Genomic DNA, 22564 nt, shown 5'->3' on the forward strand with positions numbered 1-22564 from the left:
TTTCTGTGGTAAGGCAAGATCCCCTGGGTCCAAGGAATCAGTTCAACTGGCCAGTATGGAAAAGTTGCCAGAGTTGGACGAGCTGGTCAAGAAAGGTATGGAGAAAAATCCATTACCCCCTGAAGTACCCCCTCCAAAGAAATAATTGAAGAATCTTCCTCCGGGTCTGAAGTATGCTTACCTAGGAGAAGGTGAATCTCTGCTTGTCATAATCAACAGCCTTCTGACCCAGGAGCAGGAAGTTAAACTATTATAAGTGCTGGGGAGGAACCAGAAAGCAATAGGATGGACTCTGTCTGACCTAGTGGGGATCAGCCCCGACCTATGTATGCATCACATCCGTTTGGATGAAGGAGCCAAGGAATACCGAGATCCACAAAGAAAACTCAACCCCAACATGAGAGAGGAAGTCTTAAAGGAAGTATTGAAGCTGCTAGCCCTGGGGATCATTTACTCTATTCCCGATAGTGAATGGGTGAGTCCTGTCCACATGGTGCCTAAGAAATCAGGAATACAAGTAGTCAAGAATGACCGCAACGAGGTTGTGCCCACAAGGTTAGTCACGGGATGGAGAATGTGCATAGACTACAGGAAACTCAATGCAGCCACACGCAAGGATCATTTCCCACTACCCTTCATCGACCAAATGCTGGATAGGTTGGCAGGAAAATAATACTTCTGCTTTCTAGATGGTTACAGTGGGTATTTTCAAATCTATGTCAACCCAGAGGATCAGGAGAAGACCACATTTACCTGCCCCTTTGGAACATATGCCTACCGAAGAATGCCTTTTGGTCTATGCAACGCACCTGGGACATTTCAGAGATGCATGATGAGCATTTTCTCAGATTTGCTGGAAGATTGCATAGAAATTTTTATGGATGATTTCACCGTCTATGGAGATTCTTTCGAGGCTTGCCTGGGGCACCTAGATGTTGTTTTGGAGAGATGCAGGAAGAAGAACCTGGTGCTAAACTACGAGAAGTGCCACTTCATGGTCAAGGAGGGGATAGTGCTGGGACATGTTGTATCAGAGAGGGGCATCGAGGTAGATCAAGCAAAGGTGGAAGTAATCTCTAAGCTTCCATATCCAACGAATCAGAAGGAAATTCGTGGATTCTTGGGACATGCAGGGTTCTACCGAAGGTTCATAAAAGACTTCGCAAAAATTGCCCAGCCCCTAACACGACTTCTACAGAATGATGTGGAGTTTAAATTTGATGATAAATGTGAAGAAGCCTTCCAGCTACTCAAGGATCGTTTGGTCACAGCCCCGATAATCCGCTCGCCCAACTGGGATTACCCCTTCGAGGTAATGTGCGATGCGAGTGATTTTGCCATAGGAGCAGTTTTAGGCCAGAGAATCGAAGGAAAAAGTTATGTCATATTTTACGCCTCGAAGACTCTCAACCAGGCCCAGAAGAACTATGACACCACCGAGAAGGAGATGCTGGCTGTGGTGTACTCATTTGAAAAATTTCGGCCATATCTACTGGGGTCGAAAGCAATAGTTTTCACTGACCATGCAACCATTAAATATCTCCTAGCCAAGAAGGAATCTAAACTAAGGCTAATCAGATGGGTGTTACTATTGCAAGAGTTCGACTGGGAAGTCAGAGATTAGAGGGGGACCGAGAATAGAGTGGCTGACCACTTAAGCAGAATTATCCAAGGAGAAGATAAGGAAGCCGTACCCGATGTTTTTCCAGAGGTGTATTTGTATCACTTAGGGGAGTCCATTAGACCAATCAGATGGGTAGCAGTGCTAGCATTGACTGGACCCGAGGAGTCAGAGAAACGGAAAGGCAAACCAAATGACGAGCCTTGGTTCGCGGACATGGCAAATTATTTAGTCACTGGAGAACTACCTACTGCACAAGAAGTCACTAGGGCCCAGAGGATGAAAATTAAAAGTGACTCTAAGTACTACTTTTGGGATGACCCATACCTCTAGAAGATGGGTTCAGACCAAGTTATAAGAAGGTGTATTCCAGAGTGGGAGCAAAGAGACGTGCTAAACCATTGCCATGCACTAGCGTGTGGTGGACATTTCGGCCCAAGAAAAACGGCGAGAAAAGTTCTGGATAGCGGGTTCTACTGGCCTTCGCTGAATAGAGATGCTTACGAGTTCTGCCAGAACTGCAGTAGGTGCCAACTGACCGGAGGGATTTCTATGAGAGATGAGATGCCACAGACTCCAATAATAGTTTGCGAGATCTTTGATGTTTGGGGCATGGACTTCATGGGCCCATTCCCATCTTCGTATGGAAATACGTACATATTGGTTGCTGTAGATTATGTGTCCAAGTGGATCGAGGCCAAAGCTACAAGTTCAAGCGACGCGAAGGAAGTCTCAAGATTCCTAAAGGCCAATATATTCAACCGAAATGGCGTGCCCCGAGCGATCATCTCAGACCAAGGGACACACTTCTATAATAGGACGATTGAAGCGCTGATGAGAAAGTATGGAGTCCACCATCGGTTATCTACTCTGTATCATCCCCAGTCCAATGGGCAGGCTGAAATCTCGAATCGAGAAATAAAGAGCATCCTAGAGAAGACAGTGAATACCTCGAGAAAGGACTGGAGCAAACGTCTAGACGATGCTCTCTGGGCCTACAGAACCGCTTACAAGACACCAATAGGAATGTCACGCTACAGATTGGTATTTGGAAAAATGTGCCACCTGCCCGTGGAGATAGAGCACAAAGCATATTGGGCAGTCAAGGAAATGAACATGAAGGCTCATGCCTGTGAGGAAGAGAGGAAGATGCAACTGCAGGAACTGGAGGAATTGAGGATGGAGTCATATGACTCAGCCATGTGGTATAAGGAGAGGACCAAACTCTGGCACGACAAAAACCTCCGGGTCAAGAAGCTGCAGGTTGGGCAGAAAGTACTCCTTTTTCAATCAAAGCTCAAGCTCATGCATGGGAAGCTGAAGTCAAAATGGATAGGGCCTTACACAATCGTTGGCATTCGACCGCATGGAGCAGTGGAAATTCAGGGAGTCAATGCTAACTCTGTTCCGTTCCTTGTTAATGGTCATAGAGTGAAAGTGTTTAGGGATAGTTCGGAGTTGTGTGAAGTGGAAGAAATTCCACTCCACACACCTTCCACTATTGCCTAGTAAGCCATGTTTAAATATTCTTCGGGAATTACTGGGTCAGGTAGATAGGGTAAAATTTTCGATCAGCTGACTGGACCAGTTAATTCCCAAGAATATTTAAACATTTAGGTGTAAATCACATGAATAAGTTGTTTTTTACAAAGCGGAACCAGATCCCGAGGAAATCATACAAGAATTCATGAGGATGTATGGGAAGGGGCCGAAGGCGAGCAAATTCTTCGCACAAATGTCGGAGGCATGCCGGAAACAAGAAGAGGTAATTCCTGCCCTGACCCCACTTACAATTCCACCAAGACCCCAAACCTTAATCGAGACACCCACTGCACAAGCCTTACCCACACACACAGAAAACCCCCAAATTTTACCCGAAACCCTAACTCAAGAGACGAACCCCCCACACAATATTCCTCAAACAGAAATTGAGCCCTATGCCGAACCCTCTGTAAATATAGAAGAAACTGATGCTGAGGAGGGTGATAGGATGGATACGGAGGAATCAGAGAGAGAGGAGGGAGGGGGTAGTCTAGGTGAGCAAGAAGAAACACCGGATGTAGAGGCCGCTGGGTCATGGGACGAAGGAGAAAAAGAGGAGGGTGAAGATGGTGGGGAGGGTGACAAAGTAGAGGAAGTGGAGCAAGAAGAAACAGGGGATGTGGAAGAGATGGAGGAACAGGGTGTAGAGGAGACTATGGATGATGGGAAGGGTAGTGAGGGCAGCGTAGGTGAAGAAGATGAGGAAGTTGCTGAGAAGGAGACTGAGGAGGAAGAAAAGGCTAAAGGAGAGGATGTTGAGAAGGAGGAAGAAAGAGACGGCGATGAACAAGATGCCGAGAAAGTGTGTGAAGAGATAGAAACTGACATCGTCGTGATAGACGATATAACTACTGATGACCAAGGGACACCAACTGATGAGAAGCTGACGAGGAGGCACTCCCGTCGTAATAGGAAGCAAGTGGATGAGGCAGAGGTAGGCAGGCCCGAGCGCCTAAGGCTGGAGGACACAGAGGAGGCAGGGGATGATATCCCCCTGGTCCAAGAGACTGTGGCAGCCGAGAAGGAAATCTCTCCGGAGGCTATGGAGACGAGATACGAAGCGGAAAGGAAAAGGAAGGGGAAGCATACTGCTAAGCCCCAGCAGAAGAAATCTCGCCCCGCAAACACCACTGTGGTGATTAGCGAACCGGAGGCGATCCGTGTGCCGTTTGCCCATCCAACTGAAGAAGAGGAGGCTTAGATACCAGCCGTGGAGGAGAGCCCTTTCGAAACAATGGAGGTCCTTGTGACTAAGAGGTTGTTGGAAGCCATGGTCCAGTTTGAGGACCCAAAGCTGCAGAAGGCATGTGATGGCCGAGCCACGAATGGAAAATCGGCAAAATCCGGAAAGAAGCTGTGCCTCTCGGACCTGGAGGATCTGGGAGTGGAGAAGAAGTTCATCTCCTACTTCAAAAGCATCGGGTTTGAGTGGCTTCTCAACCACAACAATGCGGAGGTGCCGGTGGCTCTGGCAAAGGAGTTCTTCACATCCTTTAAGTTCAAACAATCTACGGATCTCGATGCAGACACAATCTCTTTCAGGATGTTCAACGAGGAGATGGAGATGAGTATAAGGGAGTGGTCGCTGAGACTGGGACTACTGACACCCGAGGAGGAGGAAGAAGGAGCGTGGAATGAGAGAGAGATCGGCGCACCCAAGTATACAGCTGGCTTCGATGCTGAGGAGGCCTGGAGGATGGTTGCCCACAAGAAGGTGGCCAAGTTCAAGACAAGCACATCGAAGGGGATACACATCACTGACCCTGTACTCCGATTGGCACAAGTATATATCGGGTACAATCTCTTGGGTCAAGTGGGTGCAACCCTCACTACTCCAGAGCTGTATTTCATGTGGTGCATGCTGAACAACGTGAGAGTCCACCTCGGGTACTGGACTGCTTATGCATGCCAGAGAGTCAGAACTCACTCCAACCGCCATCTCTACACGTGCAACTTGCTGGGATCATACCTCCAGAGAAATGTGTCAATGAAGATAGCCAACTCAGTCACCAACCTGCCAATGTGTAGCGACTCAGGATACTTCGATCTCCCGTTCTTCTTCAACAAGGGATTGACGATAATGAAGGACGGCGTGTTGAGATTTTACGAAGTAGGGAAAGCTGACGGAGTGAAGATAAAGACAGAGAAGGTGGATGAAGAAAGTGATGAGAAAACGACATGTGAAGGGTGGCAGACAAGGATGGAAGAAACAATGTTGAAACTGGGAGCAAATACGGTGCAGCAACAGGAGATCTTGCTGAAGCTGCACCATGAGGCGGTAACTCAAAAGGAGATGATGGCCGCGCAAGCTGACAAGATGGCCCAGGCCGTGGAGACTGATGAAAATGGTCACCGTGGTTGACCAGAAGATCCTCTGGGCCCAGCAGCCGCGCATGCCTCCGAAGTTGGCCACAGAATCTAGGCAGCTGACCCCAGGAGTCACCCCAGAGAAGCCAGCCCCCAGCACCCAAGGAATACCACCAGAGAAGAAGAAAAAGGACAGCGAGACCACCACCAGCGTACCAGTGAAGAAGGATACCCCCAGGCCAGGGGAACAGAAATCCAAGAAGGATGATGAACCCAAACCCAGCCAGAAGAAAGCAAAGACGGTGCCCAAGAAGTATGTTCTAGTTCATTTTTTTTACAAAGCATGCCGTTTTTTTTATGTGTCTGTGAATATTTGTGTTATCTTTATGTATATATGTGTTAGCTATCTTCTCCCACTTAGCCCGATGTTCGGTCTAAGTGTGAGAAGTTTGTTTTTATATAATATGTGTTTTGTGAGTCTGTTAGGTGTCGCACTAACTTAGCCCTGTTTTCCACTTCACAAAAAATGCTTGGGGACAAGCATGGTGAAGTGGGAGGGGGGAGGGAGTTAGTGCAAGTTAGTGTCAATTATATGTGTCTGTTTACTAGGTCTAGGAGTTAGTAGTAGTTAGTTAGTAGGAAATTATGTGTTTATGCATAACTGGTGAATAGAAAGCAAAGCCCCTTAGTGAGAGTGATTGAAGAGAGAATGCATGTCAACTTTGATGTCCTTTTCCTTAATAAATCAAAATCGGTTTGGATGAAGTAAGGACGAAAGAATATGCCTCGACTAATCTAGCTGTGAAGCCCTCCACAAAAGTGAGTTATAAGCCTTAAACACTTCATACTAACACAAAATGAGAGGGTTGCCACTTGATGCTTAGGGAAAGAACTTAGAAGGAGAAAGTTTTTGGTGATAGAAGTAACCTCTCGGGCCTAGGGGAAGGGTACTGGAGGTATAAGCTGGACGAAGTCCAGGGTCTAAAAAGGGAGGAATAAACTGGAACAAGGTCCAGATAAAAAAAAAAATGGAGTTATAAGCTGGACGAAGTCCAGGGAGGTATAAGCTGGACGAAGGGAGGGAAGGAGAAAATTATAATAAGAGCTAAGACAGGGGAACTATCTGACCCGAGGCATCAGTGGTATGGCATATAAAGAGCGAACGATCCTAACATCCCTGGTGAGGAATGAGTGATCGAGCGAATCCAACAGTTAGTAAAGTTAGGGGCTATCTTGACAAACTGACAAGCCGGTTAGATATAAGAAGGGAAGGGGAAGATTCGGAGACTTTAGGTTCTTGAATTGACCTTAATCTTGTGGGGATGGCTGCTAGAAAATAAACCAGTTTATGCATTTATATGTTTATGTGTTGATATGTGTTTTTATCTGTTTTCTTTGTCTAAGTCCTTAGCGTCTAGGTCTAGTAGTTTGAGTCTTTTTTTTTTAGTAGAGTCGGTTAAAGGGAAACCATGCATTGAAACGTGCCTTATTCCTTTTTCTTGTCTTCATACTTGAGGGCAAGTATGGTTTAAGTGTGAGCAGTTTGATAAGGCTCGTTTCATGCATCGGTTTAGGGTTAAAATTCTGTGCATTTGGGGCGCTAATGTGCGTTATTGAGTTCAGGTGCGAAGTAAATCTGCCGGACCCAGGAGTTGCTGTTACCGGACCTGGCAGATGCAAAAGAGATGAAATTGAAGCAAAATCAGAAGTCGTCGTTCGGACCTGGGAGAATCAAAAGTTGGCGACAGGAGCAGAATGGAGCGAGAGCAGATTATTTTAAAAGAGTCTTACTAAAGGGCAAGGGCGTAAAATCACCAGAGGGATACCCTAGGGATCAGAGCCTCACATATATAAAGAGCTCGACCTTGAAGAACAAGACATCCGTGAACAGCCACTTCTACGCTCTCCTAGCTCTAGTTCTAGTTCCCTACTTCAAATTTTCATCTTCGACTGCTGCGCACTTGGACATGGAGGATTCTGGCCACCGTGGTTCTCATCGTCGTCATTGTCATTTTGCTGTGTAACACCGCCTTGTGGAGGCGAAGAAACAATTTTATTTGCTTTCGTTTAGTACCTTGTTGGTTTTTTAAGTTTCGCAACTCTAGTTTCTTGCTTTGATCTGCTGGATTCAGACTTATTTATAGTTATTATGGAAGTTTATGTTTGCTTTTGGTTGGATATCTCTGAGTTTATGTTAATCTCTTGTATTTAGCTTTCGTTCTTTGTTTGTTGTTGGATGTTTGGAGTTGAGATCTATTGTTTTGTTGTTAGAGGTTGGGGATTTGCATAAGGAGATGTTTGGATTTGTTGAATCGTGGTGTTTTGAAGTTGAAGTTTCGCATATTTGGTGCTTGATGTTTACGTTGTGCATGATTATGGCTATTTACTTTCGTTTCTGCATCCTTTAGGTCCAGTAGCGTAGATCTGTTACTTTAGGCTTTAATTTCTCATTTTAAGTCTAGATCTAGAGTTTGCTTTGTTTTCATGGTGTTTAATACTCTGTTTTCTCTGCTATTCTCGTTTGATTCCCGAAGAAGATGAAGTTGTTGGTAGTTAGAACCAGATCTGCTTTATGTCAGTACTTTTCTGCATGTACTTTACTTTTTCTGCATATCTGCTAGACCTGTCAGTACGATCTACTTTGTCTCTTTTACCTTTCTGCATGCTTTTCCAGACCCTGGTAGTTTAAGGAATTTTGTCTTGCTTTTTGCTTTATGCTTGTTTGCCCAAATTAGGAAAGCCTTTCTAATTAAGTTTACCCCAGCTGTCTCAGAACTTAAAAATATCTCATTTTCTCTGAGTCATGTATGTTCCGTACACTTTCGTTTCTTAGACCCAATAGGTAGAGTAAAGTTCTTCTGATCCTTTAGACCAAGTAGGTAGAGTAAAGTTCTTCTGATCTATTAGACCCAATAGGTAGAGTAAAGTTTCGCTTATCTCTCAGACCCAGTAGTTTTAAGTTCTCGACCCACAAAAATTGCGTGGCAGCAGCCAACCCCTTTCTTTTCCAAAACATCCTCAAATGCAGTTTCGTAACACCTACTTCCTCGTGGGATCGATCCTTTACTTCCCTGTGCTAAGTTGTAGTATAGTGGGTTGAGGTTTTTGAAGGGACAGAGTGCACCCAACGACCCCTTTCTGATAAGTTTCATGATCTTCTAGCCTCTGAAGTCTAGTCGAATCCTCTGGACCTGTTAGATCGAGTGACACATATCACAGTACAAACCTGCACTGCACTTTGAGGACCTGTCAGTATTGTTAGTGGGAAATAGGCCATACCACATTATAGAGAAAAGAGTTTCTAAAATTGGAAAGTGCATATTTTGTGGGACGGATAGAGTATTATTTAACAATGTTTATGAAATCAAAGAATTATTTTATCTTCTTGAATTATAAAAACCATTCTTTTATGATTATAAAATAAAATGATATATTTACAAAATTACTAGTGAAAAAATCAATAAAAGTTACTAATGTGAAAAAATCCATAAGACATAAACAAATAGAAGAAAAAAAGACATAAACAAATAGAAGAAAAAAAAGACAAAAATGAATTAGAAACCATTTTTTTATGATTATAAAATAAAATGATATATTTACAAAATTACTAGTGAAAGAATCAATAAAAGTTACTATTGTGAAAAAGGATTCGAACTTGGTAGCTCCCAGTCAAGTGACCAAATATCAATCCATCTGCACTAACACTTCATGTGGTAAATGATAATTACATATATTATATATAGTAATTATTGAAATGGGTGAGGGGCCAGGGGCCCCCGGCCCCATCGTGCCTCCGCCCCTGCATAAAGGCACAATTTTCTTTTTTCACATACCGTAAAATAGGGTAAAAAGAGAGGGTTGTATCTAAGGTAAAAAAATAGCTTATTCTCCTAGCTTCATCCCAAAGCCAAAATCTGTGAGCATTATCCCATGCAACAAATTTGAATAATAATTTAATTTCAAAGACTCTTAACAATCGAGAGGCCACGCAGCAATCGATCAGTTGTGTTAGCGAGGCCACGCACCAATCGATCAATTGTGTTAGCGAGACCATACAACAATCGAGGGTGAGGTGGAGCTAGAGACGGATGCCGGAGAAGTATGTCGCAGTGAGACTTAGCGTAAGGTAGAGATAATTCATGGGTTTGACTGAAGGAGGCGAAGCCCATGCTGTGTAAGATGGAAGCGACAGCCGCTTGCTCAACGGTGCCATCAAAATAGATGATTTTATAGTGAAGCTAAATTGGCCAAATGGGCTATGCAGGCCCAACCCATGCCCGTAAGGCCCGAATAATTTAATCACGAAACTTTGAAATTGTTATCCATTTAAAGCGAGTGAATTTATTAGCAGAGTCAATATTAACTTTTAGACTCTAGATATTGATCATTTTGTGTTTTATTAGCATTGGTTATTTAGAATCATAAAATTATAGATATTATGTTTTATATAATTATTGGTATTGTCTTTGTTAATTTAGTGTGATTCATTCGTTAGTTCTCAAGTATCGAATGATTGGTTGTTGTAAAATTTAAGATGTTTGAGCATGTAGATATATTTATAGAGAAGTTATTTTTGGATCTTACTAGTGAATTTGTGTAGATATTGCTACATATAAACAATAGCATTTGAGCATAAATTGGTTCTTTATATATTGAATTTTTTATTATATATTGCAGCTGGTAATTGGATTGGATTCGACTTAATTTGATTGGTTTCTTATGGTCTTATTGTATATTGATTGAATTTGTAGAGCCAAAATTATCTTCTTTCTTTAAGGGTCCAGTCTTATTTTATATATTTATTTTATTTTTATAAATTTTATTTCTCTTTCATTAATTTAGTGCTAATATTTATATTTGTATACGTTTGTGATAGCTTATGTACTGTGAAATTAAAGAACAATGTCTAAATTAAAAATACTTATATATATGGAACCGCGCATAGCGTGGGTGGAAAACTAGTTTCATAAATCATGCAGTTCGTATCCATCTATATCATAATCAAATAATTGCAACTAAACAAGGGTTATGCTTTGTGTTTGACAACTTCATAATCATGTAACTCCAATCATATATCTATATATAAAGATATTTCGTCACTCATGGAAGTAATAAGTATGTTCTTCAACTTAAATTAATTCGCAGTTTAAACATTTATTAATAAATCTCCCCATCAAGTAATCATTCACATGCATACTATAATATCCATCACATTCGACATCATCATGCTTTATAGTCAAGTAAAAACAATTAAATATTCACATAGCATCTCACATTCCATATTATTCCAACATTTTTTTCAAAAGCCATAGCATTAACTTTAAATTCCCAATAAACAAAACTGCCATTTTCACAAAGACAATCTTTTTCAGTTCAATTCCAAAAATTCAATCATTCATCTCAAAAGTCATGAAAATATTGTTACCTCTTCTTTCGGAGTTGGGCGTGACGAGTTGTGGTTTTGAGGCTTCGACGTTAATACTTTAGTCTATCGATACAAGTCTAGACTATTACTCACAAAAGACTCTTGGGTCCAAAGCGGAATGAAACTTGGATCTGATACCAAACTGTCACGACCACCCTTTCTGTGGTTAATAAATACAGGTGGTCGCAACTAATGGAACTTTTAAGAAATATAAATTTTTTTGGGTGAGTTTCAATAAAGAATTTGACTAAAATATTTAATATTCAAATAACAGAGAAAAAATCAGAGTAATGCCGTAACATTTAAATCCAAAGACAAGGGTTATCAAAATAAATAATCTAACAGTAAATGGGGCTCCAAAACGTAATTGTGAAAGGTAATAATATCTCAGCGGAAGCATTTAAGAGAGAGAGTGACATCATGTATGATGACACGACGACACTCGAAGTTCAAATAAAAAATCAACCAGACTTCAAATTTAGCTCAACACCACCCAGCTCGTCGCCGCTCAATTTCTCGGTAATATGCAAAATGAGGATTCATTCTCTCCTTTCTCTAATGCTTTTTTCGATAATATACAAATATGTATCTCATTTTCCCGTCCAAATTTGTTTCTCTAAAACTGTCACTTTATATGTTGATAGATTAGTATCACATCCGTGCGATATACAACTCAATTGATTTTCATCACTAAATATATATTGTATTAATTACCCAAAATCAAATAAAACTATATTATCAAGTTGAACATGACATTCACTCCAACTCTGATAGCACTTTCAAACTACAATAACCCTGAATCGTGAGCTTTACCCCATGCAAAATTGCATTTACAGTCGGTCAAAATAATATCCTACAACATAATCACCCTCCTTAGGTAGATCTCGTCTATGTAATTATCATACAACCCACTGTGCAACCATCACATCGTGCATTGTCACATATTATCCTTCTCATCCATTATCCCCTACCTAACCTTGCGAAGCTCTAACACATATATTTGTATTTATATAAAAATATAGAATTATGATAGAATTATGATATTTGATTCAATATTCAATAATTATAAATGTACATATATACTCGTTATTCGTAAATATTCTAATCAATAACTGATAATTCGATTATTATCTTGATTCAAATACAAATCACATTTACTATTATAATGCTCCTACATATAAACTAGTTTTAAAATATTTGTTCAATTCGAGACTAGTGAATATTGAAATTGAAAATACAGACAACTCAAATATCATTTTAATTAAAATACTCACGAATATGAAATCAAATCTCTGATTTGTTTATAAAACTACCTCCATATATGCACTCTGACACCTAGCAATATCCCCAAATGCACGCACATTGTCTCACAAGCGTCTCGTCTTCACAATAGATCCAGAAAACCTCCAAATGTCGGTCATCGTTATAGCTACCGCATGCCACATATCTATAGTGAAAGAAAAAGAATTAAAATTAAAATTAGAATAAAAAAAAGTTACTACCTCTGTCCCTGAAAATTTGATACATATTACCATTTCGGTCCGTCCCTGAAAATTTGATACACTTCACTTTTACCATTTTTGGTAGGACCCCATATTCCACTAACTCATTCCTACTCACATTTTATTATAAAACTAATACTTTAAAAGTAGGACCCACATCCCACCAACTTTTTCAACTCACTTTCCATTACATTTCTTAAAACCCGTGTCGTGTCAAAGTGTAGCAAATTTTAGGGGACGGAGGTAGTATATATTTATAATCAAATATATATTCCACAACCTTTGACTTGTCTCACTTAAGGATAATGTTAAAAGAAACCTTTTCACTTTCCTAAGATTAAAGGAAAAGAACTACAACAACATATATATATATATTGAACAAAAAATTAACTTTTGAACACGTGACGTAGAATAAAGGTCAATGTTGGTCTTAAATATATGACCAAAATATAAATTTGGTCCAAAACATTCACTTTTTGAAAAACAGGTCCATAACAAATGAAAATGTCGACGAAATAGTCATTTTTTTACAGTTCCGTCAAAAAACTAACGGTCAAAGTTAATTGCTTTTTTTTACGGAACCGTCAAAAAAAGACTACTCCGACAAGAATTTCATTTGTTATGGACCTGTTTTTCAAAAAGTGAATGTTTTGGACCAAATTCGTATTTTGGTCGTATGTTTAGGACCAAAATTGACATTTACTCTGTAATGTATTAAACGATCGATTATCCTTGCAAGCTCTAAAATAAGAATTTAAAAAAAGTCTACTTAAATATTGGAATTTTTTAGTTACAATTTTAATTTTATCCTTTTACTTGTCCCATTTAAGATAAAAATAAAAATATTATTTTTAAATTACATATCTGTGATTAACGTACGTTTTGTGGTGATGATTATCCTACATTTAAATCACACTAATAATAGTAATTAATATTTGTGTAATTAATATAAATCATATATATATTAACAAATAGTAAGAATATTTCTGAAGCTATCGTGGATTATACTAAATACAATTTTAACTTAATTATAATTTTTAATTTAAAATAATATTTTTATAAATGTCTTCAAAACTCTTGTTTTATATATGTATAGATTATAAGTTTTTTTTATTATCTATTTTATATTAGTGATTTTCTGTATTAAGTACACATTTTTAAAGTTTGATTTTTATGTTTATTTGAAATTTGAAAATATTATATTTAAAATTTGTTTTTTGGTGAAAGGCGATCAATTTCGGCATATTAACTCCACATGTGATTCATTGAATTACTTAACCATCTAATTATAGATATAATCAGTATAAAATAAGTTGATAAGGATGTGTGTGATACTTCTAAAAAGTATTCCTATAGCTCAAAGTAAACTAAAAGAATTAATTGTCAGACAAATTTAGGCTACACCATATACTTAAAGAAACTTGTTTGATTGATAAAAAAAAGGGCAATCTGACTTCTAGTATTTATAATATTTACAGTAACCCTAGCTACTCCAAACATGGTGCTATGCATAACTTAGATACGTTGGAAATCGTCATTTTTAAACAAGTATGGTACAATTTCAATAAAATTGTGTTGATACACTCGTGTAGTTGTGTCATGTCATTGTTTTAATATTTCTAATGTATTACACTGACATCAAAGATAACCACAAAAATTATTAGATTCAACAAATTGATAATTTTACACCTTTCACTACAACAAAATAAACTGTTAAGGACATTTTTAATACAATTAAGAATGCTAATTTGTGTTTCTAAATTTACCACCAACGCTTCCAAAAATGTTCTCATTGTTAATGTCCCAACTTAAATTAGAGGATGAAAATAATGGAAGTGTCCTAAAGAAGCAAAAGATTAAGTTAATTTGTCCAAAGATTAAGTTAATTTATCCTTAATTTATGAATGTTTTCTTTTACCTCTTAAATTGTTGTTATTTTTAAAAAAAATCCTAGGGAAGTAATTGTGTCTTAATTTTTTCTTAATTATCATTAAAAATTAGTTTTTCTTTTTAATGTTAGTTGATATTTTGTGTTAAAATATATTAATATCTGAAAGCTTTAATATTGTGAACTCATTTTCAGATCTAATGGCCATTGATTGGTATTGATTATGCACTAGAGTGTTATCTGTACTTTAATGCATTGGTTTGCATTGTTTGTTCTATTTTATACATATACTTTTATTATAATACATTAAAAAATATTATTGATATTTTCAATTTTACAATTTTTATAAAAGTAATTTATTAATGATTGAGATTTTATGAATAAAACATATTAAAAATTATCTATATTTGAATATAACTATATGGATATCATGTAGCTAGTATCCCCTCAAAGAAAAATCATATAGTAATAACAATTCATAATGAAAGTAGACTACAATAGTGTAGGTTTGGCGCAGTAGGTAAACTGTTTGGATTAGAGGTGTATTATCTCTTAATCAAATAATTTAATCTCTAGAGGTAAATTAAATATAATTCCATTCTCATCAATACTTAATTCCAATAATAGAGCATACCAAAAACAAGGTTTACTATAAATAGGGGCGAGTCCCTCATATTTTAACACAGCAAAACAAAAAACATCCCACACCAAAAACATCCTTAGAAATGGCCTTAATTATGGTGGCTCTCCTCCTCTTCGCCGTTGCAACTCCTCCGGCCCACGGCCAACCGCTGAATACAATCACAGTCGGGGGCCGAGTTTGCTGCACGCCCTCCGGTAACTGCTTGCCAGGTGCAACGGGGATACCGGGAGTGCCTGTGGTGCTGAACTGCTCCGCCTCAATCGGCGGTGGCACGATCACGGTTGGGAGGGGCGTCACCGGTGTGAACGGAGTCCTTAACATTACTGTACCCAACCTAATAAATGACACGCTATTCACCATCCCCGCCATCCTCGGTGGAACCCTACCATGCAGCCTCATCATCACCCTTCCTCTCAACCAAACCATCTGCCCAGTCCTTAACACTGCCACCGGTGTCTTAACCGCCATTCCGGTTATTGTTGGCTCTGTGCTTTCGCCGGTGCTTGGATTCATTCTGAATACAGCGGTGACGCTTTTCATCAGGATTAATATTTGATGAGTTCTCATTGCTGATATACTCTTCTAATTGTAGTAATGAATATGAATAAGCAATAAGTATGCTGCTATTGTTGTATGTAAGCATTCATTATGAATGCCTACATGAATAAAATATATTGTTAAATTGGATCGAGCTTGTTTTAATTTGTACACGTATTTATATATATTGGGGAAGATTTGTTATGGAGGTTACATGCAAACTCCATTTATTAGTATTGCTACTTCTTTTTCTACATTACAAAGTTTGCTAGCAAAGTTGCAGAACCTTTCACAATGAATCTTCATCAAAGTTTGTTATTCTGATACGTTCGTTACATCCAAAATATTACTATCTATATAATTTATATTCTTTGACTTGAAACAAATTAGAATTCTCACTTACTACGGCATTTAAACGATAAAACATTTTCCGAGACAAGTAAATTAAAATGCTTTTTGTCTCTATTTTCGGTTATTCTTTGATGTGGTAAAATGGTTTCATCCAAATTTTTCGTAGAAACATATCTTTGCTCTTGATATTTTTGACTAATTTGATGCTTACTCTTATGAAGCAGCGAAATACTTATAGTTTGGTACATAATGAATTGTCCGTATTTTTTGCAAGACAGACGAAGTGGTTCTACAGTCAATACTCCTTTCTTTGTCAATATAATTCTAAGAGACTCAAATTATATACTCCCTCCATCCCACATTTGGAGTCACATTTAGTTATGTCACAGATTTTAAGGAATTGGTGGAGTGTGTAATTAATGAAGTGAGATGGTGGAGTATGTAATAAATAAAGTGAAATGATGGAGTGTGTATGTAATAAATGAAGTGAGTTGGTTGAATGTGAGTCCCTTTTTGACTTTTTGATTTTTTATTTTAGTTTTGGTTTATTTTAATGTAATAATGACATTTTGATGTAATTTTGATGAATAATGGGGTAAAATTATATGACCAAATATGGAAAATTCTAAATGTAACTCTAAAACTAGGACGGACTTTTATGGCAAAATATGACTCCAAAACTGAGACGGAGGGAGTATTAGCCAATTGGCCCAACACTAAATTCAAATAAAAGAACAAGGCCCAAAAATAAACCCATTTGAAAACTTAAAGATAGGAAATAAAGATTTAAAAAGTAAAACACACCAATACACTCCAAAATCCCAAAACGCGTAGCTTCTCTGTTTCTCACCTTTCTTCCCCGAAGCATTCAAATTCTCATGTTAAATTCTCAAAGATTCCAGTTCCGACCATTATCTTTTACCACTGTTACAACATAACAACAATCCTAATCTTTCGCCACTGTTACATTAACGAAGAAAATAGTGGTCCTGAATGGATTGTTACATAATGCAACAGTAATCTCTTGTTTGATTTTGAATTGGAATCTTGATGAACGCCAACAATTGGAATCTTTCACCACTTATGAGGATAAGGTATTGTCTTATGACATTAATTTAACCAGTAAAGAATCTCCTCCAAGATTGCCATGGCAGAAAGCCACCTGTACCACCAATTATATTAACATCCACTATATAATTATATTTGAAAACTACATCTAAAAGCAGTCAGTATCCATGAATGATGAATTCATACCGCAAGCAGGGCATCGAAAATAATACTTGTTGTCCCTCAATACAAGGCCAGAGCCTCTACACACCTTGCAATTTCTCTGTTCCACAATTCTCTTGCTGAACTCGACCCCGGCCACCACAAATGGAGCAACACCCGCTGCACGCGCACGCCGTGCCCGCATAATTATTTTATTTTATTTGTTTAAATACTAACAGAAATTTTTAAAAAAAGAAAAAAAGAAAAAAGGTTTACCTATAGCTCCAACCACAATTTGCCAAGTTAGCTCGGGATCGGAAGTGATGGCATCGTTCACGGTCACGGCCCTTGATCGGATTTGGATAACGTTGCTCGGTTTGTTTGTGCAACGACGGTCGATCTTGGGATTCACAGTCACGATGGTCGAACTTGGGAAAATGTTTTGAGCACCCAACATCTCTCAATAATGTATCGCCTTGTCACGTCTATGCCATTTTCATGTTAACATTCAGAGCCATACAAATGCCCGACGTGCAGATTACTCCACGTCATTCTACAAAATCTATTGTCCAGAATATTTGACTACTTATTTTGGAGGGTCAAGCTTTTTATCTTATTCTAATTTTCCAATCAAAGTATTGATTTGTTTTACTTTACAGCCAATAAAAATTATGACGTTGGTATGTAATAATATGTGTGTAAATTTTCAGTGAAGGAGTATGTAATATTATGTGTATTAATTTATATAATTATAATTTATTAGAGTTATATTTATATATAAATTACTCCATCCGTTCAAGTTAATATGACACATTTCTTAGGCGTTACTGGATTAATAGGAAAATGTGTCATCTTATTCGGACGGAGGGAGTAGTATTTTACTCTCTCTGTCCCAGCTAAGATGACACATTTCTTGGCCGGCACGAGATTTTATGAATTATTGGTTAAAGTGTTTAATTGGAGAGAGAAAGAGTGGCTGTAAGTATTAAAATAGAGAGAGAAAGAAAGATGAATATTTTATTAGGAGTGAAAAAAAAGTGGTTGAGTATATTAATTGAAGAGAGAAAGTTTCCAAAAAATGAAATGTGTCATCTTAATTGGGACAAACTAAAAAAAAATGTGTCATCTTAAGCGGGACGGATGAATTAATAGTTTATTTTACAACATCCTTATAATTCATTTGTATATGTATATATATAAAAATGTAATACTAACATATCCTCTATATATCCCTGAAAATTTGTTACTCCCTCCGTCCCACAAAAGATGTCACACTTGTGGGACGGCATGGGATTTTAGGAGGTTTTGTTTTGTGTGTTAAATGGAGAGAGAAAATATAATTTTTATATTCATGTGAGAGAGAACTTTTTCCAAAAGGGGAAATGTGACATCTTTTGTTGAACAAACTAAAAAGGAAAATGTGACATCTTTTGTGGGATGGAGGGAGTACATATTTTCATTTTCGTCCCTCCTCAAAATTTGTCACATTTCATTTTTTACCATTTTTTATAGTGGCATTCACGTTCCACTAACTTGTTCTCACTCAAATTTTATTATAAAACTATATTTAAAGTAGGATTCACATTCCATTACTTTTTTAACCTATTTTCCACTTATAACTTGTGTCTGATCAAAATGTGGTACTCCCTCTGTCCCATTGAAGATGACCACTTTCCTTTTTGGTTTGTCCCAACTAAGATGACTCATTATTTAAAATGAAAATACTTTTTTTATCTATACTTTATTCTATCTCTCTTACTTTACTCTTCCTACTTAATTACACAAATAAAACTGCATAAATTCTCGTGCCGCTTAAGAAATAGGTCATCTTCCTTGGAATGGAGGGAGTAAAATTTAAGAGATGGAAGAAGTATTTACTAGGTAATCAGATGGTTTGAGTTTAGTCCCTTATCATTTTACTTTAAAAAAAAGGATTTGAGTTTAGTCCCTTATTATTTACTACATAAAAGGATTTGAGTTTAGTCCCTTATTATTTACTACTCCTACTATAATAATATTGAAACAAAGAAATTGACACTATTTCATATCCGTAGATCAATTGTAATTGTAATTACAAGAACAATTTACTGTTAGAAATTTGGGCTTTCACATGACTAATTTAATGTATATGGCTATCTTTCAGTTGTCCAAATTAAAGTGGTTCAATAAAGATTAAAATTTGGACTAAAGTGTATTTATTTTGTTATAGAAATAAGTATAGATACTATGAGATTTTCTATTTGATGAGGGACCGAATAGAAATAAAGGGGTTTATATTTAATATAAATATAAGCTAGGATTGTTCAATATCTCTGTATTCTATCGGCAAATTATTATAAATGACGTCTCTGATTGTTTGAAAGATCCATAGCCGTTGCAAAGCAATTCCGCCTTTCAATTCGATATGGATCAAGGTACGCTTCCGCTCTACAGTTTATATTCCTTCTTCGTTCTTGGCTAATCATCATAGAGAGCTTTATATAATTGTTCACTCAATTATTCCAACATTTACATGCTAATCAATAATTTACAAGAACAATTTACATGCTAATCAATTATTTACATGACCAATAGAGATGTACACATCTATAAATATAAGAATCAAAATTATGTATCACAATCGTGATATCCTAATTATCAAATTAGCAGCCCAGCTCAACGGCAGAGACAAGGACGAAATCCCAACGCAAATGCACCATAAGTTGATGCCCAATCTGGGGCGACGAGCAATAGCTCCGACAATCTCGACCACCGCCACCTGAAGAATTCCGATGACCACCACAATGCAAAGAAAAACGCAACTCTGCCCCGCCGCAACATCGCCTCTTCTAATCTCAATAGCCGGAATCAGCAAGCAAACCTGACAGAAGGCGTAGCAGTTGAAGACCATGGTCCCCACCGCCGATTCACTCACCTGAAAAACGGTTTCCCCCTTCAAAAGCAAGATGAGAATAACCGCCACCTGAAACGAGGACTGTACGGCTATGCTCATCCACATGGGCCCGGTAATGATCCGACCCGAACCGTAAACCGGGTCCGTATTTGCCCGAGCCGAGCTTCCGTAAATAGTAGTCACGGCAACCGCCGCAGCTCCCAGAATTTCCATGACGAGATTGATCCACAGCAGCTGCAACGAGCCCAGCGCCTCCCTGCCATTTCCAGCTAACAGAGAAACGATGTTGATGGTGAAAGCAGAGACCTCCATTATGAGCTTCAGCTGCACGATTTTTCCGATGCTTCTGCAAACTCGCCTCCCCAAATTCAGGATTGCGGGGATTTGCGTGAAGCCGCTGCTCGGGACGAAGATGTCGGCGTCTTCGTTAGACGTTCCGAGGAAGATGCCAACGTCGGCTTGTTTGAGCAGAGGCGAGTCTCTGATAGCGGCTGATGCCGCCGCTACAACGTGGCGTTTCTGTAGGTACTTCACCATCAGCATCTTGTCTCCGGGAGTGGCGTTGGCCATCACCAGAATGTCATCCACCATCTTCAGGCGGTCCGCTTCGGACTGGTTCCGGAAATCGCGTGCATCGACTATTTTCCCATCGTCTTCGCGCCTCAGTAGTCCCGAGTACACGGCGATGATCCTGGCCGTGTTTATGTCGTTGTCGACCACGAATCTGACGCTAACTCCGGATTCCTGGCAATGTTGGATGGATTGTATAAACTCGGCCGAATAGGGATTCTTCAAACACACAAGGCCTAACAAAATTAGGCCAGTTTGCAGGGTTTTGATGTTGTTTTCCTCGTCCTGAATCTCGCGTTTGTGAGCGAAAGCGAAGCAGCATTGTCCGTATGGAGCGAGTAGTTGTTTAAAGGCTGTGGCCTTGAGGGCGTCTAGGCTTTCGATGTTCCCTTGTAAGGTGTAGTAATGGGAGCAGATTGGCAAGATGGAGTCTGGTGATCCTCTCCAGTGGACATGCACCATTACTTTATCTTCGACTTGGCATTCGCTTTCCAGAATCGAACACCATAAATTCGCAGCGATTTGGTATCGAACCATGGATGTATAGTTATAGTAGCACTCCGTCTCCGTGTTAGTAAGTCCTAGCACAGCCCTGGCCCAACTAAGAAGACAGATTTCCTCAAAACACCCATTTGTTGATGAGTGGAGTAATATTCCTTGGCGCAAAGCTTCAACAAGTTGTGCGTCCACTTGCAGATGATGGTGAACGAGGTCAAAACCGATCCACAATTCTGCCATATCTGAATGCTTCAAAACTAAACCCGTGGCGCAGATAGTGGTGATCAAGCCGACCGTGGCGCTAGCTTGAAGCTGCGCTACAGTGGCCTTGCAAGACTTGATTCTGTGAGAGGCATACGACAAGGAGACGAAGAGGGCTAAAGGTAAGCCCTCTCTGCTCGCGAAGACAAGCACCAATAGCATCATAAACAAGCCCTTAGCCTTCAACCTCTCCTTCTTCACCACTTCCTTCATCAAATCCTCCATTCTGTTCTTCACTCCCTTGGGATCCTTATCAGCTTGAACCTTCTTCGCAACGAAACAACGGACAAATTGCACCACCAGAAGGACCAGCCAAAGGCTCAGCCAAATCTTATCGAATTTAGAGCTGGTTTTCTCAATAGCATCCAACAGTTGAAGGCGATGATCATCCCCAATATTTCTCATTAGCCTGTTTCTCTCAGTGTTGTCACCCACTGACGTCACGAGCATACAGCACCGGCCTTGAGACACTTCCCCGCCGGTAAACAGAGAAGGACTTTGGGAATAATCCACCTCCAAATCAGCGTTGAGCTTAAATGAATCATCGCCGTTTATGAAAATGCCATCAGCAGGGACTCGATCACCGGTAGTCAACCACACAATGTCGCCAACAACGAGGTCGGATTCGAGGATCGCATCAACCAAGCCATTCCTCACAACCAAAACGTCACCGTTCCGTTTGGAGAATTTCCTGAGCATCCATCTCTCCCTAAGAAAGCGAGCGACGACACCAAAGCAGACAACAAAAGACAAGGCTAGTATAAAAAAAAGGGCATAGACAATACCCTCTGCTGCACCGTTGATCTTGATGCCAATGGCCAGGGAAAGCATTGCACAACACAACAAGAGAAGGATGGTCGTGTCCCGTAAAGCATCCCACAGGATGCGTTTTATGGTATGAGCCAATGGCCACCGTGGCTGTGAAGTAGGCTTGTTTGAACCAAAGGCTTCACATCGGGATTTAAGGTCGGTTGGATCGCCTATGATTCCGGCTTCGAGATTTGTTCTCAACGCAGAAGCAATGTATTCGATGCCGCCGTAGTGGTCAAGGGCGTCTCTGCAGTTTCTTTCAACTGCTTCTGCAAGAATTTCTCTAGTGACTAAGTATTCTTCACTCTGCAGCATTCTCTCTCTCAAAAAGTAGTACTCACATGGAAGTTGATGAACGGAAAACTGTATATATTCTAAAAGAATGTACGCTAGAAACAGAGATCAGAGTTTGGATGATAAATTATTGTGAGAAATTTACAAGTAGATGGGCGTGAAAGTATATTACTACTATAATAAGTTTTGGTAGTTAGTAGTGTTGACTGTGGA

The 22564-nt window shown here is 39.1% G+C and overlaps 1 protein-coding gene across 1 annotated transcript; it reads right to left on the bottom strand.

Moving 5' to 3' along the window:
• Positions 1-19639: 19639 nt before the first annotated feature.
• Positions 19640-22372, bottom strand: LOC125189573 (calcium-transporting ATPase 12, plasma membrane-type-like). The gene has a single exon (XM_048086837.1). It carries the CDS (start codon positions 22370-22372, stop codon positions 19640-19642), a length of 2733 nt encoding a protein of 910 aa, XP_047942794.1.
• Positions 22373-22564: the final 192 nt, after the last annotated feature.

The sequence above is a fragment of the Salvia hispanica genome, chromosome 5, assembly GCF_029641045.1.
Source record: "Salvia hispanica isolate PSC_SH4W2 chromosome 5, Shi_PSC_v1, whole genome shotgun sequence".
NCBI classification, from domain to species: Eukaryota; Viridiplantae; Streptophyta; class Magnoliopsida; order Lamiales; family Lamiaceae; genus Salvia; species Salvia hispanica.

Excerpts from the sequence above, each read along its gene's own strand:
- LOC125189573 (XM_048086837.1), bottom strand. The coding sequence starts at position 22,372 with ATGCTGCAGAGTGAAGAATACTTAGTCACTAGAGAAATTCTTGCAGAA.